The sequence below is a fragment of the Prinia subflava genome, chromosome 5 (genome assembly GCF_021018805.1).
Source record: "Prinia subflava isolate CZ2003 ecotype Zambia chromosome 5, Cam_Psub_1.2, whole genome shotgun sequence".
Lineage (NCBI taxonomy): Eukaryota > Metazoa > Chordata > Aves > Passeriformes > Cisticolidae > Prinia > Prinia subflava.
In genome coordinates, this window is record NC_086251.1 from 14,735,202 (window position 1) to 14,749,270 (window position 14,069).

Sequence of the window (14,069 nt, forward strand, 5' to 3'; positions counted from 1 at the left end):
ACCCCCCGCTCCCGAAGGGGGCCCCGGTGTGAGCACCGCGGGGCCGCGGGGCGGTGCGCGGGCCGCGGGGCGCTCTCGCCGCGGCCGCGGGCCCGGAGCGGGACCCGGTCCCGGCAGCGCGGGGGGAGCGGGGCGCGGCGGGCGCGGGGGGCGCGGCCCGCGCCAGGGCCCGGGCGGGAGCGGCGCCTGCGCGGCGGTGCCCGGCGGCGGGCGGGCTGCACCGGGCGGCTCGGCAGCGGCGGCGGCAGCGGCAGCGGCGGCGGGAGGAGCGGCGGGAGGAGCAGCGGCAGCGCCGCGGGTCCCGCCGCCCGCACCGGCAAGCGCTCGACCCGGGCCGGCCGGGCGCAGGGGCGGAGGCGGCGGGAGCGCGGCGCTGTCCCTTCAGCACCGGCGGCGCCCCCCGCCCCGCAGCGCCGGGAGGGGCGCGGGCACAGCCCCGCGTTCTCCGCGGGGGCTGCAGCCACCACCGGCGCCCCGCAGCTCCGCGCACCTGTGGGCAGCGCCGGTGCCGTGATTTTTCTCCCCCCCCCCCCCCCCTTTTTTTTTTCCTTCCTTTTTTTTTTTTTTTTTTTTTTTCCCTTTGTGCTTTTGGCCACGTCCAACCAGGGAAAGGCCCTCCCCCTCCGGCACCGCAGCGCCCGCGCTCCCGGAGCATGGCCCCCCCTGCCCCTGCCCCTCCGCCGCGGCTGCAGCTGCCGCGGACCCCGAGCGTCTGACTCCAGACGGAGGCGGCGCAGCGCCGGGAGCCACCGCCACCGGCATCGCCTCGGAGCGGCCCCGGGGGAGCGGGGCTGGCCGGGGCCCCTCGCCCCCGCGGGCCCGGAGCGCGGCTCGGCTTAAGCACCGACTGCCGCCGAGCAGCCGTCCCCTGACGGGCTTGCTGCCTGCCGTGCTTGCTTGGATGAATCTGCGACATGCCTAATAAGAGACGAGATGGGCCAGGGCGACGAGAGCGACCGCATTGTGATCAACGTGGGAGGGACTAGGCACCAGACTTACCGCAGCACCCTGCGCACCCTGCCCGGCACGCGGCTGGCCTGGATCGCTGAGCCCGATGCCCACAGCCACTTTGACTATGACCCTCGCACGGATGAGTTTTTCTTTGACCGGCACCCGGGCGTCTTCGCCCACATCCTGAATTACTACCGCACTGGCAAGCTGCACTGCCCCGCGGACGTGTGCGGGCCCCTGTACGAGGAGGAGCTGGCCTTCTGGGGCATCGATGAGACCGATGTGGAGCCCTGCTGCTGGATGACCTACCGGCAGCACCGCGACGCCGAAGAGGCTCTGGACAGCTTTGGTGGGGCGCCTCTGGATAGCAGTGCTGAGGACGGAGACATAGATGGCACAGGAGACTCTGGTGATGGTGAAGATGAACTGGAGATGACAAAACGCCTAGCACTTAGTGACTCCCCAGATGGCAGGTCTGGGGGCTTCTGGAGACGGTGGCAGCCCCGCATCTGGGCACTCTTTGAGGATCCCTACTCCTCCAGATATGCAAGGGTAAGCTATGCAACCAGCACCCTCATCAAAACACTCAAACCTCCCTGCGGTCCCACTTCCTCCCAGCATCACCAGGGTTCTCCTCCGCTGTCAGAGCAGGGCAGCCATCCATGTGTGTGCCATACAGAAATCATGCAGGGTCTACAGGGATGTCACCCACGATCTCAAGCAGGCCCCATGCATGGGGAACAAGTAGACATCAAGGCCTGAGCTTGTGTACTCAGATGTGGGCCTCCAGAGACCCTTATTTTCCCATAGGCTCCTAAAACTCCTAGAACAGCTTGGAGCAGGGTCCCAGTCATGGGCCAGAGGTCTCCATTACACCAGGTAGTTTCCCTCTATGCATAGATTTTTACAGTCAGACATCCTCCAGTAAAGAGAGACACCTTGTTCAGCCCTCTTACAAGCTAATGGCTCTCTCCTCTTTATGAGATGGAGAAAGGATTATGGGAGCAGGCAGTCCCAGAGGTACCAGGGGTTTGGAGAGTTTCAGCCTGGACTGGAAAGGGAATCAGTGCCTTTCTCTTTTCTCATACATAGCAAGTTAAATATTTATGAACATGCTTCTCTGGAAATGGGTAATTCAGCTGCTCACTCTGTGTCTTTTTCCCTTGTGGGAAATGCAAAGTATTAATCAGAGCAAAGGGTTTCATTCATGTAGAAGGGACACTGTGTTTGACAGGTTTCTTGCCTGCTACTGAAGGACAACTCCTCCCCTCCTGGTGCCTGCGGTTGTTTTGGAAAGGGAATGCACACTGGTGCAGTTCACAGCATAGGTGTGGATAAAAACAGTCTGTAACAATCATCCAACTCCTTCGAGTAGGCACCTCCTCATGCAATGAGGATAATTACATTAATTAGGGCCTGATTCTGTTCCTGAAATCAAAAGTACTGAAAACATTTGCTTCAGGAACAGCAGCAGGATTAACTCCCAAGACAGTCAATTTGATAACTAAGGAAACAGATGGAGGACAGTGCCTTCATAAAGAAATTGGTTGGCATAGGCTTTACTCTTAAATGTACCTTTGTTACAGCTTAATTGCTGCCAGCCCTCGGTAGGGATGAGTGGTGCTTTGGTGGGGGAGGGTGATCAGTGTTCCTGAGAAGGATCAAAGAAGTGAGATCAGATTAGGGAGAAAACTGGATGGATGGATGGATGGATGGATGGATGGATGGATGGATGGATGGATGGATGGATGGATGAAAGAGAAGTGGGAATGCAAGGAGCAGGGAGAGGGGAGTTGGCCACGTATGAATGGGTGCTGGAACAGCAGCTGCCAGAGACTTGGTCTGAGCAGAGATCTCCAGCAGGCAGACACCAGGGCTGCAAACTGAATGAATGGGGAAAGCTGGAGCAGAGCCTGGAGTTATAGCTTGCTGCATTTCTAAAGATTCTTGTTTGCAAACCATTTGGAGACTTCCTCACTGAACAAAGGAGTACATAGTCTAAATAAATTTCTTTAAACAGCGTTGAGGATAATGGAATAATAGAATATTTACCACAAGATGAAAAGATGATGCTGTTGTATTGCAGCTTTCAAATCCCTGATTTCTGCCAAGGGAACAAGGAAAGGAAAAGACAAGGCTGGAGGGTATCCTTCAAAATGCTTGGCTTCCATTAATCAAGCCCAGTGTTAGCCGGCGATCTGAATAGCAGATCTCTCTGGTACCCAGAAATCTGTCGGTAAAACACATTTCAAGTGAAAGTAATGTGCTTGGTTCAAGATTTTGGGAAGTGGTTTGAAAGCCAAATGGATAATGTTGTCCCAATGAAAAGGATACAGAGGTTAAAACATCCTTTTGTTTGGAGGCATTATGATATTTTAGGAGAAGGACAAAAATTTATAACCAGTATTAGGAGTCTTTGTGATGCACAGGCTGGAATTCTTGGATATAAATTCTCTAAGGGTATTTCCATTTAGCAATAGGTGTTTTATAAAATGATTTGGGTTTGTTGGGGGAGGGGGGGGTGAGTGGATGATGTACCATTTATTCACAATCACTTGTGCATACCTGTTAGAATTCAACTTCTAATTTACTTCTAACTTGTTTTTCCTTAAAGGATTGTTAAAACCAGATAAATATGAGTACACTGAATATTTCTTGAGTTAAATATGATTCTTTAACTTGTATCTATGGAGACGTAGGCCACATGCATTAACATTTTGCATGAAGGAAGATGGCTTTCCTCATCAACACATGCACACACTGTCCATTAAGAAGACATTATAAGACACTTAACATTTCCTAATAAAAGCCATACGTTATGGTTATGGGTGTAAAAAGAGATGGGAGTTTGATTTATGCTCTGTAACCTAACACAGACATTGCGAAAAGACCTGAAGCTCACAATAGCTAATTTATAGTAAAATAATTGGTAACATCATTAACAGGTGAATGGTATATTAAGGCAATCATTGGTAGAGTCAGGCAACAAATCCACTGTTACCTCACTTCTGAGTGCGCTGCTTTCAGTTACAAATGGTAATTGAGTTGTGCAGAAATCTAAATTCACATTACCATTTTGTCAAAGAAAAAATCACAAAATTTTCTCATCCTAAATGGAACTGGGATCTGTACTAAGGGTGGTTATTATATGCCTTTGATGTTTACATATAGCACCAAAATGCATGTCAAAATAGCATCTCAGTGTAAGCATCAGTTTACATAACCATTGTAAGTGTTACACTTGGGCAAGTAAAAGGAATACAGTCTCTGAATATTAAGATTAAATGAAAATCTGCATATCTGTATAAAGCAAGATTCTCTGGACTGCATCTGGTATGCTAGATCAGTGGATGTTTAGGAACGGTCTATGAAAAGCTCAGCATTTACTCAAATCCAGCCATTCTTGGAGGATTTTGATGGACACTGCTTGCAAATACAAGTACATTTGATGTTTTGCTTCACCTCCACCTGACTCATACTAAATTACTTCTGATCTCGTTGTAGACAGCCAGGAAAGACTGGAAGTGCATTTGTGTATGTCAGGCAAAATCAGCTAACTCTGCAAATTTTGTTTATTTCTTAACTTACTTTGATTAAGCAAAGCTCCTAGTCACTAATCATTTGTCTTTAGGTGCAATACAGTCAACAGTTACTTGTTAAAACAATAGTGGCTGATTTGAGTTGATTTCAAGGTTTTTCACACTAATTTCTTAATAATGTAGTTCTTTCTAAAAAGAGGAAACACTTCAAAAATTGCATCATATTCTCTATTTGTAATAAGAAAAGATAGTTTGTTTCAAATGACAAACTGCCTTAGGCACCTGTCTTAGTAAGATGAACAGGTATTACACTTCTCCTTAACCTAAAGAATCCACATTTGGATATCAGAAGCAAAGTCTGGTGACTGGAGATCTGAACAGAGTAATGAAAAGGTGATGGGAAAGATCAGGGATCCAGAAAGATTGTCAAAAGCATCTGTCTAGACAGCTAAATATCACTGCACACACCTAAACTGATGTTTCTTTGAAGCTCATTAGAATTGTCTTTTTTGCATCATCAGACAATTTTGTAAATTTATTTTTTCTAATTAGGCACAAAGAGGGAAATAGAGTCAGCCAGAAAGCTATGCTAAAGCAGCAGAGTCACACTGTAGTAGAATTCCTGCCCTCTGCACTTAGTAGACTTCATAGGTCTGTCAGTACATGCAAGCCTGGAAAATATTTTCTTGGCATCCTCTCTCCTTTATGCTTATGTCTGGTCATGCTGTTCTTCCTCTAGTAAAGCTCCCACTGACTTCCTGGGGAGCTTGGCCTGCAGGTATCTAACATATTTATTCCCCTTCCTCCTCCTCCTCCACAGCAGGATAAGGTTGTGTTTGTGTTAATTCACATTCCTTGGGTTACTCAGTGTTTAGGAACGAGGAGCTTTCAGCTGAGATTCTGTGCTGCTGCTCACATTCAAATTAGACAATTAAGCTTCATCATGAACTCTCAGGGAAGCTTCTGTAGTCCTTCCAAATCAACATTTTTACTGTTTTTAAATAAAAGCTGGTTAGGGTCCTGTGGAATGTCCTCAACAGTTTGACTTGCAATCCTGGCATATGCTGTACTGCTTTGATCTGTAAGAGGAAAAGTAAAACTCTCACTCATGCTTCCCTTATGTCTCCTCTTCACATCCTGCAGAAGAATCTGCTTTCCTCAGTGGGTGACTTTTGAAGGACGAGTTTCTGACACTGAGAAGGAGACAGGAAAAAGGATAGTGGTAAAGAGATGAGAAAAAGGTATTCCCCAGGGATTTCTTCCATCTTTCTTTTGCACATTCAAAAACATTTCAACCTTGCTGTGTTCATTTAAACTGCTTTTTCTCTAGATAAAGTACGGCTCATGTGTATAAAAAGGTTTATGGGATTCTGGTTCCCATAGAAAAACCACACTGTCCTGAGGATTAGGTTCTGCTCATTCCTCACCCCCAGCCAGCACGGCTTAGCTGAGGAATTGAGGCAGGTATCAGGGAGTGGGAGCAGATGCTCCTCATCCTTCACAAGGGGAGCTTATTCCGTAGATGTGTGATGCAGGACACGCTGGGCACAGGAGCGCTCCACAGACATGGGCTGGGGACTCGCACCAAGCACAAGCAGACAGGGACACAGGGGATGAGAGCTGCCCCACTCGCTTTCCTCTACCCTCCTCAGCAACAGCTTCAAAGAGGCCTCAGTGGAGCTGCTCTCCCACCTTGAGCCCTTCTGGGAAGTGTCTCCTGCAGAGGCATATCTAATCCTGCACTGAAGCTGGCTGCAGGAATTCTCACCATATACTTTGGCAATTAACAAGGCTCTCTAATTTTAACTGCACGCCGCATTACAGCTCTGGAAAAATGAGAATCTTTCCACATCAAATGAGGTTTCCCTGGCACTTGTAGTATAATGGAATTACAGACATCTATTAACTACCATTCTATCATTCATTATTAATATAGTTCCTCAAATTCCATTTTATTCCTATTTTCTCCCATCAAGTAACATGCTACTGCAAATCCTTATATAACCCACCCGTGAGCATGGTAGTCTTCTCTGCATCCTGACCAATAAAACCTTTGCAATGCCAGTTGGAAAGTGCTCACTGCTCCAGGTCCCGCATCCAGGCCCTATCAAATTGGTCATGGTGGGAGCAGATACACAAGCAACTCCTGGGAATTGTGCGTCCAAATTCAGAAGTAATACATTTTTAAACTACCAAGCACACACAGAGAAAAAAATTAAAAATATCAGAACAGCCATGCAGAAGCATGACTTCAGCAGTTAGAGCTGTTCAGAAACACACAGGAAGATACGATGTCTGCCCAGAAAACCTTACAATCTCTTTGAAGTCACAATCTCACAAGGAGATGAGAGAGATGATGTTACCCACCTGACAATTCCATGGCTGCCTAGTACAGACTAAGCAGTTTGGATTCAAGGACATTTTTTAAAATCTATTTGCCTGTTTCCAATTTTATTTCTATTATTCTAAAACCTTAAAAAAGAACAGCATCTGTTGCCATTTTAATTTAATTTTTTAATCTCACGTAATTTTAATGTTTCTAGGTTACAAAATTTACTTCATTTAGCCAAGGCTGTGATTGTATGGATCATACCATCATATGCATACACATATATATGCCTTCCTATTGCTGCCACCTCCTACGATGCTGAGTGGGATTTCCATATGAGGAAGGACTTCAAAATTAAACCACCCCAAAATATTTCTGCAGAAGTAACCGTGGTACCACTGAAATCAATGTGAGTTTAGTGGCTGGGTTCAGAAAGCTATTTGGTCCCTTCGCTGTTTAATCCATCCCTTTGTACCTTCAGTTATTTTCTTTGCCCTTCTCCTGACATTTGCTATTTTTTGGTTAGGAAAAAAAAGGCAACAAAATAGTGGTAATTCTCTGTCATGAGACAAAGGATAAAAAGATCTGTGGATCAATTATAAAATTTCTATTTTAGAACTGCTCACAGAAATGTGGTATATTAGACTATACCTAGGAAAACTATTTTTCCATCTTGTTCTTCCCTTCTGCTGTGCAATCTACCGTTTAACAGTATTTGTCTTTCTTATTTGTAAAAATGCATGTGTACTTATGGTAGTACTTTAGTAAAGTCTGTACATACTGCCTTTCTCTTAACATAAGGAGAGATGTTAGCAAATCAGCAACAGAGGGCCCAGCCTTACTGTTATTGAAACTCAGCCAAAATTACCACCAGTTTCAAGGATAGAAATGAATTTTCCTGCAGTATGGTTTAGGGTAAATTAATTGCTGTGTACTGCTTTTTTTTAATAGACACGGTGCATATTTCCATTCCAAAGCGTTAAAGTGCAATAGATCTTAGCAATTTATTAGGAGCATACATATTCAAATACATGTTTTCATAATCTTTTAAAGTCTGCACACTGCATCAAAACATAGAGCTCCAATACTGACAAAGCTCATCATGATCTTATTGGTATTTTTTACTGCAAAGGACTGTAGAATACATCCCCCTTTAAACCACATGACTTCAATGAATGTTCAACTAAATCATATCCAAGCACTGTGTTTCATAATAAAAAGGGCAAGCAGGGGTATTCAGACTGAAAAATTGGGCCCTAATTGATAATCAAGTGCGTAATTCTTTCTCATGCAAATGCAGATGGCAAAACTGAGTTTCCATTTTGTACAAGTTGATCTTATGAAATTTCAGTGCATTCTTGGGGTATAAGACTGACAGAAAAGCCATTTTGAGATCTTTGCAATTGTCTTACAATTAGCTTCTCAGTTACTATATGCTGAATTTGATCTGAGGAAAGAACAGTTTAGAAGGCTGACTTGGCTTTCCCTGCTGAATATTGAATTACATAAATATGTGATTCACTCCAAATGGTACACAGAAGCGGTAGGATCGGATGAAATCAGAGAAATCTATGAATCCATGGAGAACCACCTCCTCCCCCTGGAATATAAACCAAATGCTGTCATTTCTAGAATAATTTTTACATCTCTCTCCTGTGCTCACTAAGTAACCAGATTTTGCTGTCTTCACTCCTACTCTTGTAGTGATAGCTTACTCCAGGAATATCCCGGTTTCCGTCGGGCTGAGAACAAGGTACCACCCAACACGGGTAAAGGTGAAAGGACCAGGCCCTAATTGATTTTAATTTCTTTCTGATAAGATTTATTAAATGTAACAGAGGTGCTAATAAATCATGCAATAAAAATTATGAATAAATCGTGGGCCAAGGCTTTCTGCAGTGATTGCTTATGATGTAAGACTTTAATGACAGTAAGTTAAAATTGCATTGTAATGGCCTTTTGTAAATGCAATAAATCTCAGGTTTCAGTGCACTGCAGACAGGCAGCAATGTGTGTGCTGCACATGAGCTACCAACACAGGAACACGCTGCTGGCACACACTTACATAATTTTGTTGATACTTCAGGAGCTTCAGTAAATCTCAGCACTGCTAGATTTACTTTGAAAAATCTTGGGTCAGGACCACTGAGGTGTTGTGACTGCAAGAAATAGCTTAAAATATCATACTGTCTTTTCACTTGAAAACCTGGAAGAAAATGTCCCTTTTAAGAAGCAGTACAATGGATTATTTGTTTTTAAGTAGAAAAGGTAAATGCTATTGCTACCAAGTCTTATAATTTTCAGAGGCAAATACAAACATTAAAGCAAACATTGTCATCTGCACAACCAAATTGATCTTCTTTTTTGAATATCCTTGATCACCTACCCATTCATAAAAATAATTAAATGTACGCAGGGATACATCAACGGTTACTGAAAAACTGCTTGTTTTGACTGCAGGAGAGTTTCTCTTGCTGCCTACATTTGCCCTCAAAAAACATATTCTTAAACACAGAGAGATCTGGTCAACTTGGGTTGCTTATCATTTAACATACCTAAGAAATTTGGCTGCAGATTTCCCTTGAAAATTCATTCCAATACCCCTGTTCTGTTTTTCAGTTTGGGCTTCTTGCAGTCTTCATTACACCGGATCAATTGACAGGTATAGATGGTGGGGGCCAGTTCTGGGATTTATCCAGTTATTAATTAAATTAAAACCTTCAGTCAGAATGCTTCAGACTTGATAACAGACTTCAAAACAAAATGAATAAGAAGAAGTCTCTAAAATGATGAGCACCTACACCTCCAGCAGAAGGGAGGTCATGTCCTAGAGCAGAAAAGGGTACAGGCAAGAAGCGAACAGACCATCACTAAAATCCCACCCCACCTTGTAGGGCCGTGGTCCCAACTATCACTGATTTTAGTGGGATCCAACCAGAGACCCATGCACACCTATTTCAGGTAAAATTTTTCAGGACAAGGACAATTGTGTAATTGCCACAACACGCAATGCAAAAGGGCTTGCCTTCACAGCAGCCTTTGATCTCTACTCTAAAAACACCACAACATGATCTCAGCCACATTGTGCTATTCCCGTTTCCCTTTTTAGCATGGATCTCCCCTTCGCTTCTAGTGTGGAGTTCTGCAGGAAATCTAGTGACAGTACGTCTTAGCACTTCTTGGGAATGTGTCCCGCATAATGCAGAACTGATTTTAACTCAGGGTTTTTCAGTAAAGCGCTTGTAAGGACAAACCAAGAACAACCTGACTGCTGTGGTAGCTCAACCAATACCCAGACTGAGGCAACTGCTGTGGGCTGGTGGTTGGTTTTCTAGTTTTGGGGCTGTAGCAGATCAGCTTAGGTCAGAATTTTGCTTCAGTGGTATTGAAATTTAGTGTTCTGTTGTTTAGTGTTCAGTTGATAGGAGTTCACTGTCTATCCTACCAAGAAGTCCCTGAGGTGCTAGGGATTTTATTAAAAGACCTAATGTAAATTTCAAAACTGTATAGATTACTTAAAATGTTAGTTATGTCTAAGCAGCAGGAAATCAATAGTGCAAAAGTGCATTCACTGTTCTAAAGAAAGCATCTTTTGGAAAACCTGCTCCACTAAGCAAAGAAGCTCAGTTTTCACTGTGTCAGTGGCATGGACTACAGGCAAATAAAAAGTTTGAAATCCAGTAAAAATTCTATAGTCTTCAACTCCAAACCACAAATCTATCTTTCTATCCATATTACCATCAGCTATAGGAATGCTTAAAACTGTGCATTTACTGTTCTCAAAGGATATCTAGGTTGGGACAGCAGAGTGAGCCTTTGTTCTTACTAGGTGATTTTTAACTTTAATTCAGAACATTCCCACAAGTCCTCAATAAGTACACAGACCTACACGGTGGAAATGTACTAGAAAGCAAAAAACAAAAACCGTGAAAAAGCCCCCAAACCTGAGATTGGGACAAGTGAGTGCAAGCAACTGAATTAATGCAGTTTATGGAGTGAGCATTTGTTAGAAGATCTGACCAAAGATGTGCTTGCTTGTCTGTGTTAGCTCGGAAGGATCCTCTCAGGAGCATCTGCAGCATGCCAGTAGTGCAAAGGCAGGTCACACACGTTTAGCTCAGCAAATGAACATTTGCAGTGGGCACAAGCACACAAACACCACATTTTATTAGCTCAGTATGGCACGTCATTTGGGTATGTTTCAGCCCCTCTCATTTTCTATGAATTTTACTGTATGTGAAATCATGCAAGATGTTTAATCTTAGTAGGTCATTTTCAAAATAGAAAAACAAAATTTCTCAGAGTTCTTGCTTTGTACTTTTTCCTCTCTCCCTTACTATATGTTTATTTCAGTAGCTAGCACAATAAAGTTATAATTCCTGTGACTCCTCTAAATGCTTGTACTATAAAAACAGCAAGCTGACATCTACGGGAAGGCTTTACACTATAGTCAGATGTAGTGTTTTCCAAACCAACCTGGCCTGCAGCAGAAGATCACCCGAGGCTGTGATCCTTCCAAAGGTGCAGTATGTGCCTGAGCTGTTGTGGCCAGTGCATAGACAGCAGGCCTTCTTTGTCACCACCTTCTCCATCACTCCTGCATCCAGGAACTCTAGCAGTCATTTCCTACATCTTCACTTCTGAGGGCAGACTCATGAAAGGGTGTCACCATGTGAACTCAGAATTCCCAAAACACTAACCCTGCATTTGTAATTTTTTAAATGCCTACTGAAACTTCCCAGTGCCTACAGTGTTGTTTCTGTAAGTGTCCAAAACTGCCTTAGTACTGTTGGCAACTACCTTATATCAAAGCCTAGTTGATGCCCATAATTTTCCTTCACTAATAGGAAAAGTCCTTTAAATGTACTTTCAAAATACATACTGAATACAACCTGTTTTAAAAAACATACTCAAATGAAAACATGAGACATTTGTAGTATGAAGCAGTTCCCTGGATGCAATAATCTAATGGCATCTAGTTTTTTGCTTAGAATGTGAAATTTCAAATTTAATATTTTTCTCTCACAGCATTATTTCAGATTTTCATCCGTCTCTGCTTGGCAGCCCTTCCCGCTTCACAAAGCTGCATAATCCAGGCAGTTAGTGAAGCTAATCCAATTTGCACATCATGAGGAATTCACAAACCATTATACTGGGAAGATGGCAAAGGAGCATTTCCCAATAATGTGGAAGAGGCTGTTCCCCTGTGGTAATTCTGGGCTACTGAATTAAGCGAGATCAATAGCAGAAAACAGATATACATAGTGGCATTATCAGAGAAGGTCTTAATGTTGGCATATGAGAAGACTGGTCTTTTTATTTTCACTCACCTGTTGGAAGGCAGTTCCTGGTAGGAAGTAACCATATGTTGTCCTCATGCACTGGACTCCAGGGTGAGCCATGTGCAATGATTTAGGGATCTCTGTGCAGCCCCTGTGGAGAAGGGATGCACAAAAATGCACAAGAAAGCAGGAGATGATATGCAGAGTAGATGATATACAGAATTAGAGAGGACTTTTTTACCCCAGAGCCTTAGCAGTTCTGCCACGCTGCAAAGTGAGCTCTAAAGTCAGTGTGAGGACACATCACATAATTTGTTTTGAAAAGACCTACGTTTCCCAGGGCTATCAATCTGTCACCTCTCAGTCGTGCCATGGAAATACAAGCATTCTTAAAATCTCTGCAGACTGCCTTTTCATCAATATTTTAACATAAACATTCTTTTAATTTAAATGGAGATTGATCACTTACATTTTATTACTTTTTAATAAAAACCCATTATCACCATTAAAGGAAACTGATCTCAATGAAACTATTGCCAGGATAAATTTAACTTGGAAAAACGCTAGAACAAGTCTTTGCTAGATCAGAGCCTTTTACGCCACGTATGCTTAGTTCTGGTTTTAACAACCAACACAGAAGTGATCAATGGACATTCTAGGTATTACATTCACTGCTTTTGTGATGCACTTAAAACTAGTCCAAAATCTTACTGGAAACTATGAAGGGTGTATTGTTAAGTATCCCTCTCTGCTGTAACTTACCTATATAGGAAAACATGCCAGGGGCGCTAATGAAGCAGAGACAGTTTTGCGGTTTTACCATCTGTTATCAAATATACTCCTGCTATAACAGAAAGACAATTGTATTAGAATTTAGAAGTGACAAACATTGAAAAAAATATTTTTTTTCACCGTTTAAATAGCTTTGCTGCATAGTCCAAAGAACAAAATGTTTGGACAATTAATAAAACATTTCAGGACTGCCTTAATTAAAAAACAAGATACAGCAAAAGAGTGATAGAGTTGAACACAACCACAACAGGGAGGTATAAATAAGAAACCATGTTATTCCACAGCCTTCAGGTTTAGATTTTAATTCAGGATAACACACCCTATTTTTACAACCTACAGAAAAAAAACAGTCAAGAAAAAACCCATTTAAAATGTGAATGTCATTGAAGAATTTAAAAATGCTCCATCTACACTAGCTAATAAGTGATGATTGAAGAGTGCTCAAGAACTGCATCCTCCTAACCCTCTTTCCACCCTAAGTAAGGACCTTTGGGATAAAAACTCCAAAGAACACTACAGTTTAGCTTCACTTATGTGCACTGGACTAAAAATGAACACTTAATATTTATGTGAATCATTGTCAGTGTCAAGTGAGATGAAGCTTATAAAAATAGATCCAAATCAGGGAATGAGTTCTAAGACTCAGTGGGTAAATGCCTCTTTACGTACAGTATTATTTATAGATATTTATTAATCTGTTCTGTCATCTTGTCTCTTAAATTATTAGAAAGTAAGAAAGAAGGAACTACGGCAAATGTAGATGAAAGAGAAATCTTACTGGGAACTGTGGCAGGAATAAGAGCAAAAGCCAGGAAGTTTAAAGCTCCTCAGCCCCTTGCTTTCTGTATGTTCTGTATGAAAACAGCCTATGTGGCAATTACATACCCACTTTCTTTAACCAACTATGCTGTTGACGTAGGAAGAATGGTGTTTTCATGACTCTCTGGCATCCAGAAGACTTGCTACCACATTTGAAAACAAGCTAGTCACGAGCCAGTTTCAGGCATCGAGCTGCGTCTTGTCTCCGTGGTCTCATGAAGCCTTTGACATCTTACATTAATCAAAGTCCCTTCTAGACATAAATGTTGAGCTTACCACGGCCATAACCGAAATTTCAGCATGGAATCCCAGTTTTTATAGCTCTCTTAGAAGACAGTGACAACTGCAGATGGTCCC

The 14,069-nt window shown here is 43.2% G+C and overlaps 1 protein-coding gene and 1 long non-coding RNA gene across 4 annotated transcripts in view; one reads left to right on the top strand and one right to left on the bottom strand.

The window, feature by feature from the left end:
• The first annotated feature begins 921 nt into the window (after window positions 1–921).
• Window positions 922–14,069, top strand: part of KCNC1 (potassium voltage-gated channel subfamily C member 1) — a 105,773-nt gene continuing 92,625 nt past the window's right edge. For both annotated transcript variants that reach the window (XM_063398106.1, XM_063398107.1), the window contains exon 1: window positions 922–1,503. In XM_063398106.1, coding sequence (XP_063254176.1) covers window positions 934–1,503 — 570 coding nt within the window. In that variant the 5' untranslated portion in view covers window positions 922–933. The remainder of the gene's footprint in view (window positions 1,504–14,069) is intronic.
• LOC134551040 (uncharacterized) overlaps window positions 2,566–14,069 on the bottom strand; it is a 65,402-nt gene continuing 53,898 nt past the window's right edge. The window contains exons 6-8 of one of the 2 annotated variants that reach the window (XR_010080505.1): window positions 12,864–12,942; window positions 12,150–12,252; window positions 2,566–5,683 (exon numbers count right to left, since the gene is read on the bottom strand). This is a non-coding gene — a long non-coding RNA (uncharacterized LOC134551040). Of the gene's footprint in view, window positions 5,684–12,149; window positions 12,253–12,863; window positions 12,946–14,069 lie in introns of both variants that reach the window. The other variant, XR_010080504.1, reaches the window with a different exon arrangement.